This window comes from Ips typographus, linkage group LG14, assembly GCF_016097725.1.
Source record: "Ips typographus isolate SLU linkage group LG14, UJ_Ityp_2.0, whole genome shotgun sequence".
Classification (NCBI taxonomy): Eukaryota; Metazoa; Arthropoda; class Insecta; order Coleoptera; family Curculionidae; genus Ips; species Ips typographus.
In genome coordinates, this window is record NC_138435.1 from 3,619,672 (window position 1) to 3,633,735 (window position 14,064).

A 14,064-nucleotide genomic window follows, 5' to 3' on the forward strand; every position below is an offset into this window, starting at 1 on the left:
TTCAAAATTCAAAATTTTTTTTCAAAATTTGGTGGGGGGGACCCTTTGAAAACTGTCAAGAAAACGGTTTTTATTTTTTCAAGGACAAACGGTAGGTTTTTCGAAAAAAGTGTATAGAAGAGAAAATTTGCGCTCTAGTTTGATACACTCATGGTAAAAATTTCAAGTCTCTAACTTAAGCAGTTTTCGAGATATTTGCAAAAATGTTTTAAAATTTTAGCTCAACTTTAACACCCTCTAGCGGCCAAACGGTCCAACTTAGCGCGGCCCGCTCAACGTCACGTGATAGCCATATTTATTTGCTTTGTTTTGTCATATGACATATTTATCCAGAATGTTTCCAATTAGCGAGTTATTGGCGATTTTCTGCTAAAGTGCACCGAATTTGTGCTTAAAATGGCTGGTTTTCCTGACCTACTATACCGACAGCCGCCATATTGGATTTCAACCTGTCAAAGTGGTCATTTTGGTTAATTTCGGTCTCAAAAACACGATTTTTAGGTTTGTTTTGCCAAAAGTGGCACCATTTCAGAAATAACCGAAAAAAATCAAATTTTTTGTATTTTTTCGGTGCGGGTTGCAGAATTCGGGAAGACTACATATTGTGGCACGAGACGGAGTCTTCTGACTGTCTTCTTCCATTTGCCTACTCATAAAAGGTAAAAGACAAGACCTACCTAACCTGATAATTTTAACTTGTTATCTCTAACCGTTCTGGAGATATTGCTGGGAGTAACTTTGGCGCCCTCTAGCGGCGTTACCGGTGAACTTAACTTAGTCATTCGAACGTCATTTGACAGACCTGACTGTCCGCTACAAATTCCTTAATTACATTTTGTTTGTAAAAGTTTGAAATAACGGAGTTATTAACGATTGACCGTGACCGTGTCCTGAACAATCTTATGGTCCTTCGAGCCGGGTTTTTGGGTTTTTTAATTTTCCCAGCCAAACTGTTCGTTTTACGGGAAAAACTCATAGAAAGTCAATTTTATGTCTAGTAATGGTCTATCTACAGTCTCAATTTCAAGTCGATATCTCTAACCGTTCCGGAGATATGGCAGAAAAACTGTACCCAAGGCAAAAGTGGTTTTTTGCACCGCGTCGCGGTAGTTTTAGCGGGAAAAATTTGAAATTTTGCATTTAGCTTCCTGAGAGCACCGTTCCCACGATTCTCCAATAAAAATTGGAAAAAGTTACAATTAGTAATTTTGCCGCCCCTCCGCCGCCCCCGGGGGCGGTCGGAAGTAGCAAGGTCTCTTCCCCCTTCCATTTTAACCCACCACCCCAAAAATAAACAAAATCCCTCAAACCCGAACGAAAATAGAGCATTTTGAAAGTTCCTTAGATTTTTTTGGCAAATCACAAACAAAATATCACATTTAATCACCTACTTTGATGGTTTTGGTTGGTGATTGTGACGCAAACAGTCCAAAGTCACTGAACAGACTGTATACGCGTTCAAAGAGGTGATTGGAGTTTAAATTTAAGGTTATGGTATCCCCAATGGATTCACGAGTCACGTGCTCCTGATGGACCAGTCAGTTTGTCGTCTTTTGGACGTAAACTACAATCGAATTTACGATTTGAACGATCCGTTCTGTCCCTTGCTGAGGGTGTTCAGTGTGGTCGGGGCGGACAATGTAAGTATCGGTGGTAAGAAACGGTGTTGCCAAGTCTATTTAGTTTGGGAATCACGTGATAATTGTCAAAATAACTGGCGTAGATCTTAAAACACACGTCTCTTTGCAAAAATTGCAAGAAAACTGTGTTAGCTGGAATTCTTGTAAATTCTAGGCAAATTTTGATAGTTTTGACATTAGTGACAGATATCACGTGGTTTTTTAGCATAATTTAGCTAGACAGTCACGTGACAACTGTCATAAAACTCAGAAACACGTTTTATATCAAATTACTGCAAGACAACTTTTCTAAAACGTGATTTTTGCAACTTTTGAGCACAGTTTGACAGTTTTGACGTTAGTGACAATTGTCACGTGATTTTAAAACACTATTAAGCTAGGAGATCACGTGATAATTGTCAAAATAACTGTCATAAATCTTAAAACACGTCTCGTTTAGAAAATTGGAAGAAAACTGTGTTAAATTGTAGTTCTTGCAAATTCTAGACAAATCATCGTCATCATCACGTGGTTTTACAGGATAAATTTGATAGACAATCACATGAATCACTTGGAGTAAGAAAATGACTGTTTTAAGCACATTTCTGAAATCCCTATTAAATTTCCTATCTAATGACATTAAAAAAACATTAAAAAATCAAGTACAGTCAGGGAGAAAAGTGGTGGGAAAAGTTGAACTGCCAAAATGACAGTTTTCAAGAACAGTCAGGGTTAAAATCGCTTGTAAAACCCACTTGGAGTACGAAAATGACTGTTTTAAGCACATTTTTGGAATTTTCATTAAATTTCCCATCTAACGACATAAAAAAACATTAAAAAATCAAGTACAGTCAGGGAGAAAAGTGGTGTAAAAAGTTGAACTGCCAAAAAGACAGTTTTCCAGGACTTTCAGGGTCAAAATCGCTTGTAAAACCCACTTGGAGTACGAAAATAACGGTTTTAACCACATTTTTGGAATCCTCATTAAATTTCCTATCTAATGACATTAAAAAAACATTAAAAAATCAAGTACAATCAGGGAGAAAAGTGGTGTAAAAAAATATGAACTGCCAAAAAGACAGTATTCAAGAACAGTCAGGGACAAAATCGCCTGTCAAACCCACTTGGAATAAGAAAATGACAGTTTTAAGCACATTTTTGGAATCCTCATTTAATTTTCTATCCAATAACCTCAAAAAACACTTCAAAATTTAGTACAGTCAGGAAGAAAGCAGTATCAAAGTTTTAACTTCCAGAAACTCAGCTTGTACGAACACTCAGGGACAAAATCGTCTGTCAAACCGACTGGGAGTAACAAAATTACTGTTTTAAGCACATTTTTGGAATCCTCATTTAATTTTTTATCCAATAACCTCAAAAAGCACTTCAAAATTTAGGACAGTCAGGAAGAAAAGCGCTATCAAAGTGTGAACTGCCAGAAACACAGTTTGAAAGAACAGTCAGGGACAAAATCGCCTGTCAAATCCACTAAAAGTAAGAAAATGACAGTTTTAAGCACATTTTTGGAATCCTCATTTAATTTTCTATCCAATAACCTCAAAAAACACTTCAAAATTTAGGACAGTCAGGGAGAAAAGCGGTATTAAAATTTGAACTGCCAGAAACTCAGTTTGATAGGACAGTCAGGGACAAAATCGCTTGTCAAACCCACTGGGAGTACCAAATGACTGTTTTAAACACATTTTTGGAATCCTCATTTAATTTTCTATTCAACAACCTCAAAAAACACTTCAAAGTTTAGGACAGTCAGGAAGAAAAGCGGTATCAAAGTTTGAACTGCCAGAAACACAGTGTGAAAGAACAGTCTGGAACAAAATCGCCTGTCAAACCCACTTGGAGTACAAAAATTACTGTTTTAAGCACATTTTTGGAATCCTCATTTAATTTTCTATCCAATAACCTCAAAAAACACTTCAAAATTTAGTACAGTCAGGAAGAAAAGCGGTATCAAAGTTTGAACTGCCAGAAACACAGTTTGAAAGAACAGTCAGGGACAAAATCGTCTGTCAAACCCACTTGGAGTACAAAAATTACTGTTTTAAGCACATTTTTGGAATCCTCATTTAATTTTCTATCCAATAACCTCAAAAAACACTTCAAAATTTAGTACAGTCAGGAAGAAAAGCGGTATCAAAGTTTGAACTGCCACAAACACAGCTTGAAAGAACAGTCAGGGACAAAATTGTCTGTCAAACCCACTTGGAGTACGAAAATGGCTGTTTTAAGCACATTTTTGGAATCCTTATTAAATTTCCTATCTAATAATTGGAAAAAATCACTACAAAAACGGTAGATAAAGCGGTATCTAACGTTGTTTAGTTTAATATCTCTTTATAAAGGTTTGGGGCAACGTTCAGCGCTCTACAAACATTCAAATGCTACGATTCGACCTGAAACGTAGATCCGATTGGTGGCCACTGTTTGAAGCTGGTACAGTGGCGCCCTCTGCGCGCGTCGTTGACGTTTACACTCCCATTGGCTGCGCGATCGCTTCCGGTGACCAATTGGAGGCGCTTTTGGAGCAGAAATTGAAGCGGAAATTCGCGAGATGGCGCTCAAACGTCAAAACCAGTTTTAATCAGCGGTAAGTCAGTTAGAAACAGTGGTAGGGGAAGACAACCAATGGCAGAACTATGTTTTTGACGGAAATGAGGTTAGAGTTGGTAAAAAAAAATAAATTCCAGAACAGAAGCTTCCAGAACAATCTAGAAAACTTGCAAAAACTCCTAGAATGTTCTGGAAGATTGCGAAAACTCCTAGAATGATCTGGAAGCTTCCAGAATGGTCTAGAAAGGTTTAAAATGCCTTAAAAGCTTCCAGAGTAACTTGGAAGTAAGTAAAACAGTTATAGAAGCTTGCTAAAACTCCTAGAATGTTCTGCAAGCTTGCTAAAACTCCTAGAATGTTTTAGAAGCTTGCAAAAACTCCTAGAATGTTCTACAAGCTTGCAAAAACTCCTAGAATGTTCTGGAAGATTGCAAAAACTCCTAGAATGTTCTATAAGCTTGCAAAAACTCCTAGAATGCTCTGGAAGATTGCGAAAACTCCTAGAATGTTCTGGAAGCTTCCAGAATGGTCTAGAAAAGTGTAAAATGCCTTAAAAGCTTCCAGAGTAACTTGGAAGTAAGTAAAACAGTTTTAGAAGCTTGCTAAAACTCCTAGAATGTTCTGGAAGATTGCGAAAACTCCTAGAATGTTCTGGAAGCTTCCAGAATGGTCTAGAAAAGTGTAAAATGCCTTAAAAGCTTCCAGAGTAACTTGGAAGTAAGTAAAACAGTTTTAGAAGCTTGCTAAAACTCCTAGAATGTTCTGGAATATTGCTAAAACTCCTAGAATGTTCTGGAAGATTGCGAAAACTCCTAGAATGTTCTGGAAGCTTCCAGAATGGTCTAGAAAAGTGTAAAATGCCTTAAAAGCTTCCAGAGTAACTTGGAAGTAAGTAAAACAGTTTTAGAAGCTTGCTAAAACTCCTAGAATGTTCTGGAATATTGCTAAAACTCCTAGAATGTTCTGCAAGCTTGCTAAAACTCCTAGAATGTTCTGGAAGATTGCGAAAACTCCTAGAATGTTCTGGAAGCTTGCAGAACGGTCTAGAAAAGTGTAAAATGCCTTAAAAGCTTCCAGAGTAACTTGGAAGTAAGTAAAACAGTTTTAGAAGCTTGCTAAAACTCCTAGAATGTTCTGGAAGATTGCGAAAACTCCTAGAATGTTCTGGAAGCTTGCAGAACGGTCTAGAAAAGTGTAAAATGCCTTAAAAGCTTCCAGAGTAACTTGGAAGTAAGCAAAACAGTTTTAGAAACTTGCAAAAACTCCTAGTGCATTCTGGAAAATTGCTAAAACTCCTAGTACATTCTGGAAAATTGCTAAAACTCCTAGAATGTTCTGGAAGATTGCGAAAACTTCTAGAATGTTCTGGAAGCTTCCAGATCGGTCTAGAAAAGTGTAAAATGCCTTAAAAGCTTCCAGAGTAACTTGGAAGTAAGTAAAACAGTTTTAGAAGCTTGCTAAAACTCCTAGAATGTTTTACAAGCTTGCTAAAACTGCTAGAATGTTCTAGAAGATTGCAAAAACTCCTAGAATGTTCTGGAAGGTTGCGAAGACTCCTAGAATGTTCTGGAAGATTGCGAAAACTCCTAGAAGGCTATGGAAACTTCCAGAATGGTCTAGAAATGTGTAAAATGCCCTAAAAGCTTCCAGAGTAACTTGGAAGTAAGTAAAACAGTTTTAGAAGCTTGCTAAAACTCCTAGAATGTTCTGGGAGACTGAGAAAACTCCTAGAATGTTCTGCAAGCTTGCTTAAACTCCTAGAATGTTCTGGAAGCTTCCAGATCGGTCTAGAAAAGTGTAAAATGCCTTAAAATCTTCCACAGTAACTTGGAAATAAGTAAAACAGTTTTAGAAGCTTGCTAAAACTCCTAGAATTTTCTGGAAGATTGCGAAAACTTCTAGAATGTTCTGGAAGCTTCCAGATCGGTCTAGAAAAGTGTAAAATGCCTTAAAATCTTCCACAGTAACTTGGAAATAAGTAAAACAGTTTTAGAAGCTTGCTAAAACTCCTAGAATTTTCTGGAAGATTGCGAAAACTTCTAGAATGTTCTGGAAGCTTCCAGATCGGTCTAGAAAGGTGTAAAATGCCTTAAAAGCTTCCAGAGTAACTTGGAAGTAAGTAAAACAGTTTTAGAAGCTTGCTAAAACTGCTAGAATGTTCTAGAAGATTGCAAAAACTCCTAGAATGTTCTGGAAGATTGCGAAGACTCCTAGAATGTTCTGGAAGATTGCGAAAACTCCTAGAAGGCTATGGAAACTTCCAGAATGGTCTAGAAATGTGTAAAATGCCCTAAAAGCTTCCAGAGTAACTTGGAAGTAAGTAAAACAGTTTTAGAAGCTTGCTAAAACTCCTAGAATGTTCTGGAAGATTGCGAAAACTCCTAGAAGGCTATGGAAACTTCCAGAATGGTCTAGAAATGTGTAAAATGCCCTAAAAGCTTCCAGAGTAACTTGGAAGTAAGTAAAACAGTTTTAGAAGCTTGCTAAAACTCCTAGAATGTTCTGGGAGACTGAGAAAACTCCTAGAATGTTCTGCAAGCTTGCTTAAACTCCTAGAATGTTCTGGAAGATTGCGAAAACTTCTAGAATGTTCTGGAAGCTTCCAGATCGGTCTAGAAAAGTGTAAAATGCCTTAAAATCTTCCACAGTAACTTGGAAATAAGTAAAACAGTTTTAGAAGCTTGCTAAAACTCCTAGAATTTTCTGGAAGATTGCGAAAACTTCTAGAATGTTCTGGAAGCTTCCAGATCGGTCTAGAAAGGTGTAAAATGCCTTAAAAGCTTCCAGAGTAACTTGGAAGTAAGTAAAACAGTTTTAGAAGCTTGCTAAAACTGCTAGAATGTTCTAGAAGATTGCAAAAACTCCTAGAATGTTCTGGAAGATTGCGAAGACTCCTAGAATTTTCTGGAAGATTGCGAAAACTCCTAGAAGGCTATGGAAACTTCCAGAATGGTCTAGAAATGTGTAAAATGCCCTAAAAGCTTCCAGAGTAACTTGGAAGTAAGTAAAACAGTTTTAGAAGCTTGCTAAAACTCCTAGAATGTTCTGGGAGATTGAGAAAACTCCTAGAATGTTCTGCAAGCTTGCTAAAACTCCTAGAATGTTCTGGGAGATTGAGAAAACTCCTAGAATGTTCTGCAAGCTTGCTAAAACTCCTAGAATGTTCTGGAAGATTGCGAAAACTTCTAGAATGTTCTGGAAGCTTCCAGATCGGTCTAGAAAAGTGTAAAATGCCTTAAAATCTTCCAGAGTAACTTGGAAATAAGTAAAACAGTTTTAGAAGCTTGCTAAAACTCCTAGAATGTTCTACAAGCTTGCTAAAACTGCTAGAATGTTCTAGAAGATTGCAAAAACTCCTAGAATGTTCTGGAAGATTGCGAAGACTCCTAGAATGTTCTGGAAGATTGCGAAAACTCCTAGAAGGCTATGGAAACTTCCAGAATGGTCTAGAAATGTGTAAAATGCCCTAAAAGCTTCCAGAGTAACTTGGAAGTAAGTAAAACAGTTTTAGAAGCTTGCTAAAACTCCTAGAATGTTCTGGGAGATTGAGAAAACTCCTAGAATGTTCTGCAAGCTTGCTAAAACTCCTAGAATGTTCTGGGAGATTGAGAAAACTCCTAGAATTTTCTGGAAGATTGCGAAAACTCCTAGAAGGCTATGGAAACTTCCAGAATGGTCTAGAAATGTGTAAAATGCCCTAAAAGCTTCCAGAGTAACTTGGAAGTAAGTAAAACAGTTTTAGAAGCTTGCTAAAACTCCTAGAATGTTTTACAAGCTTGCTAAAACTGTTAGAATGTTCTAGAAGATTGCAAAAACTCCTAGAATGTTCTGGAAGGTTGCGAAGACTCCTAGAATGTTCTGGAAGATTGCGAAAACTCCTAGAAGGCTATGGAAACTTCCAGAATGGTCTAGAAATGTGTAAATTGCCCTAAAAGCTTCCAGAGTAACTTGGAAGTAAGTAAAACAGTTTTAGAAGCTTGCTAAAACTCCTAGAATGTTCTGGAAGATTGCGAAAACTCCTAGAAGGCTATGGAAACTTCCAGAATGGTCTAGAAATGTGTAAAATGCCCTAAAAGCTTCCAGAGTAACTTGGAAGTAAGTAAAACAGTTTTAGAAGCTTGCTAAAACTCCTAGAATGTTCTGGGAGACTGAGAAAACTCCTAGAATGTTCTGCAAGCTTGCTTAAACTCCTAGAATGTTCTGGAAGATTGCGAAAACTTCTAGAATGTTCTGGAAGCTTCCAGATCGGTCTAGAAAAGTGTAAAATGCCTTAAAATCTTCCAGAGTAACTTGGAAATAAGTAAAACAGTTTTAGAAGCTTGCTAAAACTCCTAGAATTTTCTGGAAGATTGCGAAAACTTCTAGAATGTTCTGGAAGCTTCCAGATCGGTCTAGAAAGGTGTAAAATGCCTTAAAAGTTTCCAGAGTAACTTGGAAGTAAGTAAAACAGTTTTAGAAGCTTGCTAAAACTCCTAGAATGTTCTACAAGCTTGCTAAAACTGCTAGAATGTTATAGAAGATTGCAAAAACTCCTAGAATGTTCTGGAAGATTGCGAAGACTCCTAGAATGTTCTGGAAGATTGCGAAAACTCCTAGAAGGCTATGGAAACTTCCAGAATGGTCTAGAAATGTGTAAAATGCCCTAAAAGCTTCCAGAGTAACTTGGAAGTAAGTAAAACAGTTTTAGAAGCTTGCTAAAACTCCTAGAATGTTCTGGAAGATTGCGAAAACTCCTAGAAGGCTATGGAAACTTCCAGAATGGTCTAGAAATGTGTAAATTGCCCTAAAAGCTTCCAGAGTAACTTGGAAGTAAGTAAAACAGTTTTAGAAGCTTGCTAAAACTCCTAGAATGTTCTGGAAGATTGCGAAAACTCCTAGAAGGCTATGGAAACTTCCAGAATGGTCTAGAAATGTGTAAAATGCCCTAAAAGCTTCCAGAGTAACTTGGAAGTAAGTAAAACAGTTTTAGAAGCTTGCTAAAACTCCTAGAATGTTCTGGGAGACTGAGAAAACTCCTAGAATGTTCTGCAAGCTTGCTAAAACTCCTAGAATGTTCTGGAAGATTGCGAAAACTCCTAGAATGTTCTGGAAACTTGCAGAACGGTCTAGAAAAGTGTAAAATGCCTTAAAAGCTTCCAGAGTAACTTGGAAGTAAGTAAAACAGTTTTAGAAGCTTGCTAAAACTCCTAGAATGTTCTGGAAGATTGCGAAAACTTCTAGATCGTTCTGGAAGCTTCCAGAATGGTCTAGAAAAGTGTAAAATGCCTTAAAAACTTCCAGAGTAACTTGGAAGTAAGTAAAACTGTTTTAGAAACTTGCAAAAACTCCTAGTGCATTCTGGAAAATTGCTAAAACTCCTAGTACATTCTGGAAAATTGCTAAAGCTCCTAGAATGTTCTGGAAGATTGCAAAAACTCCTAGAATGTTCTGGAAGCTTGCAGAACGGTCTAGAAAAGTGTAAAATGCCTTAAAAGCTTCCAGAGTAACTTGGAAGTAAGTAAAACAGTTTTAGAAGCATGCTAAAACTCCTAGAACGTTGTGCAAGCTTGCTAAAACTCCTAGAATGTTCTGGAAAATTGCGAAAACTCCTATTATGTTCTGGAAGCTTCCAGAACGATCTAGAAAAGTGCAAAATGCCTTAAAAGCTTTTCCCTGCAAGGAACAGTCCAAATTCCACGGTAAAAAGGTTTTATTATCCACCCAGACATTTTAAAGCTATTTTCTGACTAAATTTACCACTTAAACTAGTCTGGTAGGACCCAATTAATAATTTGCAAGTGGTTTCAGCTTGATTGGTTGAGTGGGAGCTGAGAAATTGCGATTTAAAGCTTTATTGCTGATATGCACAACTTTTACCCTTAACTTTGACGCCCTCTAGCGGCATAACGGGACGACTTAGCGTCGCGCTCTCCACGTCAGGTGATAGCACTGTTCAGTAGCTACGTTTCATTATATGACTGAAAAAACTGAAGGCGCAGTTGCCAAATTTCCCCAGAAAATTCAAAAATATAGTCTCCATGTCCATTCTTTTGGCATAACAAGAGAAAAATGATCATAACTCGGTTAGTTTTGGGCTTTCAGAATGCTGCAAGCACTCATTGTGATCCTTTTCAACTCCTCTAGTTAATGATCACAAAAAAATGAAAGCGCAGTTGCCAAATTTCCTTAAAAAATTCAAAATATAGTCTCCATGTACATTCTTCTGGCATAACAAGAGAAAAATGGTCACAACTCGGTTGTTTTTGGGCTTTCAAAATGCTGCAAGCACTCACTGTGATCATTTTTAACTCCCCTATTTAGCGATCACACAAAACTGAAAGCGCAGTTGCCAAATTTCTCTAGAAAATTCAAAAATATAGTTTCTATGTACATTCTTCCGGCATAACAAGAGAAAATGATCACAACTCGGTTGTTTTTGGGCTTTCAGCATGCTGTGAGCACTCATTGTGATCCTTTTTAACTCCTCTAGTTAACGATCACAGAAAACTGAAAGCGCAGTTGCCAAATTTCCCTAGAAAATTCAAAAATACAGTCTCCGTCCATTCTTTTGGCATAACAAGAGAAAAATGATCACAACTCGGTTAGTTTTGGGCTTTCAGCATGCTGCAAGCACTCATTGTGATCCTTTTTTCATAAAAAAAAAATCCTTTTTCTAAAAACCAGCGCCGTACTGGAAAATTTTCAGAAAAAATCCTGTTTTTTGTTAAACTTGGAAAACCAAACTGAAAATGAAAGAAAACTCACTCAACTAACTTAAACAATTTGGAGCATAATTTGGGTAATTCGGCAGTTACGGACCTGAAATTTTCACTGAATTTACAAAATTGAACGTAAAAACCAGCGCCGTACTGAAAAATTTTCAGAAAAAATCCTGGTTTTTGTTAAAGTTGGAAAACAAAACTGAAAATGACAGAAAACCCACTCAACTAACTTGAAACACAGTTTGGACCATAATTTGGGTAATTCGGCAGTTACGGACCTGAAATTTTCACTGAATTTACTAAGTTGAACCTAAAAACCAGCGCCGTACTGGAAAATTATCAGAAAAAATCCTGTTTTTTTTTTTAAACTTGAAAAACCAAAATGAAAATGACAGAAAACCCACTCAACTAACTTGAAACACAATTTGGACCATAATTTGGGTAATTGAGCAGTTAAGGACCTGAAATTTTCACTGAATTTACTGAATTATCTAAAAACCAGCGCCGTACTGGAAAATTTTTAGAAAAAATCCTGCTTTTTTTAAACTTGGAAAACCAAACTGAAAATGACAGAAAACCCACTCAACTAACTTGAAACACAATTTGGGCGATAATTTGGGTAATTGAGCAGTTAGGGACCTGAAATTTTCACTGAATTTACTAAATTGAACCTAAAAACCAGCGCCGTACGGGAAAATTTTCAGAAAAATTCCTGCTTTTTTTTAAACCTGGAAAACCAAACGGAAAATAAAAGAAAACTCACTCAACTAACTTGAAACACAATTTGAAGCATAATTTGGGTAATTGGGCAGTTACGGACCTGAAATTTTCACTGAATGTACTAAATTGAACCTAAAAAGCAGCGCCGTATTCGAAAATTTTCAGAAAAAATCCTGTTTTCTGTTAAACTTGGAAAACCAAACTGAAAATGACAGAAAACCCACTCAACTAACTTGAAACACAATTTGGACCATAATTTGGGTATTTGGGCAGTTACGGACCTGCAATTTTCACTGAATTTACTAAATTGTACCTAAAAACCAGCGCCGTACTGGAAAATTTTTAGAAAAAATCCTGCTTTTTTTAAACTTGGAAAACCAAACTGAAAATGACAGAAAACCCACTCAACTAACTTGAAACACAATTTGGGCGATAATTTGGGTAATTGAGCAGTTAGGGACCTGAAATTTTCACTGAATTTACTAAATTGTAGCTAAAAACCAGCGCCGTACTGGAAAATTTTCAGAAAAAATCCTGCTTTTTGGTAAACGTGGAAAACCAAACTGAAAATGACAGAAAACTCACTCAACTAACTTGAAACACAATTTGGACCATAATTTGGGTAATCGAGCAGTTATGGACCTGAAATTTTCACTGATTGTACTAAATTGAACCTAAAAACCAGCGCCGTACTGGAAAACTTTCAGGAAAAATTCTGTTAATTGTTAAACTTGGAAAACCAAACTGAAAATGATAGAAAACCCACTCAACTAACTTGAAACACAATTTGGGCCATAATTTGGGTAATTGAGCAGTCAGGGACCTGGAATTTTCACTGAATTTACTAAATTGAACCTAAAAACCAGCGCCGTACGGGAAAATTTTCAGAAAAATTCCTGCTTTTTTTTAAACCTGGAAAACCAAACGGAAAATAAAAGAAAACTCACTCAACTAACTTGAAACACAATTTGGAGCATAATTTGGGTAATTGGGCAGTTACGGACCTGAAATTTTCACTGAATGTACTAAATTGAACCTAAAAAGCAGCGCCGTATTCGAAAATTTTCAGAAAAAATCCTGTTTTCTGTTAAACTTGGAAAACCAAACTGAAAATGACACAAAAACCCACTCAACTAACTTGAAACACAATTTGGGCCATAATTTGGGTAATTGAGCAGTTAAGGACCTGATATTTTCACTGACTTTACTAAATTGTACCTAAAACCAGCGCCGTACTGGAAAATTTTCAGAAAATATCCTGATTTTTGTTAAACTGGAAAAACAAAACTGAAAATGACATAAAACCCACTCAACTAACTTGAAACACAATTTGGACCATAATTTGGGTATTTGGGCTGTTACGGACCTGCAATTTTCACTGAATTTACTAAATTGTACCTAAAAACCAGCGCCGTACTGGAAAATTTTCAAAAAAAATCCTGTTTTTTGTTAAACTTGGAAAACCAAACTGAAAATGACAGAAAACCCAAGCACTTATTGTGATCCTTTTTAACTCTTCTAGTTAACGATTACAAAAAACTGAAAGCTGAGTTGCCAAATTTCCAATTTTTTGAACTTTTTCCGAAAATCATCTTATGTAGTTCCAATGGTTCGCTCCTCCTACCGAACCTAACCTAATTTTTAAGTATTTTTACTTGTAAATGATGTTAGAAGAATACGAATCCAATGTCCTAGGTTGGTAAGGAAGTCTTGGTGCAGGCAGCAACTGGGAAACCTGGAAAACCAAAATTCCCAGGAAACTTTGAGCGAAATCCACAAAACTCTACTGGATTCAAATGTAAGTGCGGAAAAGCAAATTTACAACACAAAATACTAAAAACATTTTTAGGTTGAAGCAACAATCATCCAGTCAGCGTTCACGACCAGTCACAGTCTAATAAAGCAAGTTAAACGTCTGGAAATGCACGTTCAACCTCAGACTGTGACCGAATTTGTGCTGGTCGTTTTTGTGCAGACTTATCCGGGTTCGGTTTGTTCTGTTTGGGTTCTAATTGGTGCTGTTCAGTGTAGTTTGTAGTTGATTCGATGTGTGCGATTGAACGGTTTTGGTTCCATTTTTCTTATAAAATATCGTTGCAAGAAAGTGAAATTATTGGTTATTTGTAGAGATAAAGCCTTTAGAACAGTGTGAAAGATTCCGAATGCTGTTCAACTAGTCTAGAAGCTTCCGAAAAAATTCTAGAACTGTCTGAGAATTTCCAAGTGCGTCTAAACCATTCCAGAACTTTCAATATGCTCTTTAGACAGTCAGGGACAAAATCGCTTGTAAAACCCACTTGGAGTACGAAAATGACTGTTTGAAGCACATTTTTGGAATCCTTATTAAATTTCCTATCTAACGACATAAAAAAAACACTAAAAAATCAAGTACAGTCATTGGGAAAAGTGGTGGGAAAAGTTGAACTGCCAAAAAGACAGTTTTCAAAGACAGTCAG

The 14,064-nt window shown here is 36.8% G+C and overlaps 1 protein-coding gene across 2 annotated transcripts in view; it reads left to right on the forward strand.

The window, feature by feature from the left end:
* The window catches only part of Cc2d2a (Coiled-coil and C2 domain containing 2A), an 88,585-nt gene extending 74,867 nt beyond the window's left edge, over nucleotides 1–13,718 (forward strand). The window contains exons 15-18 of one of the 2 annotated variants that reach the window (XM_081992602.1): nucleotides 1,489–1,640; nucleotides 3,980–4,224; nucleotides 13,304–13,406; nucleotides 13,458–13,718. In XM_081992602.1, coding sequence (XP_081848728.1) covers nucleotides 1,489–1,640; nucleotides 3,980–4,224; nucleotides 13,304–13,406; nucleotides 13,458–13,646 — 689 coding nt within the window. In that variant the 3' untranslated portion in view covers nucleotides 13,647–13,718. The remainder of the gene's footprint in view (nucleotides 1–1,488; nucleotides 1,641–3,979; nucleotides 4,225–13,303; nucleotides 13,407–13,457) is intronic. The other variant, XM_081992603.1, reaches the window with a different exon arrangement.
* The last annotated feature ends 346 nt before the right edge of the window (nucleotides 13,719–14,064 follow it).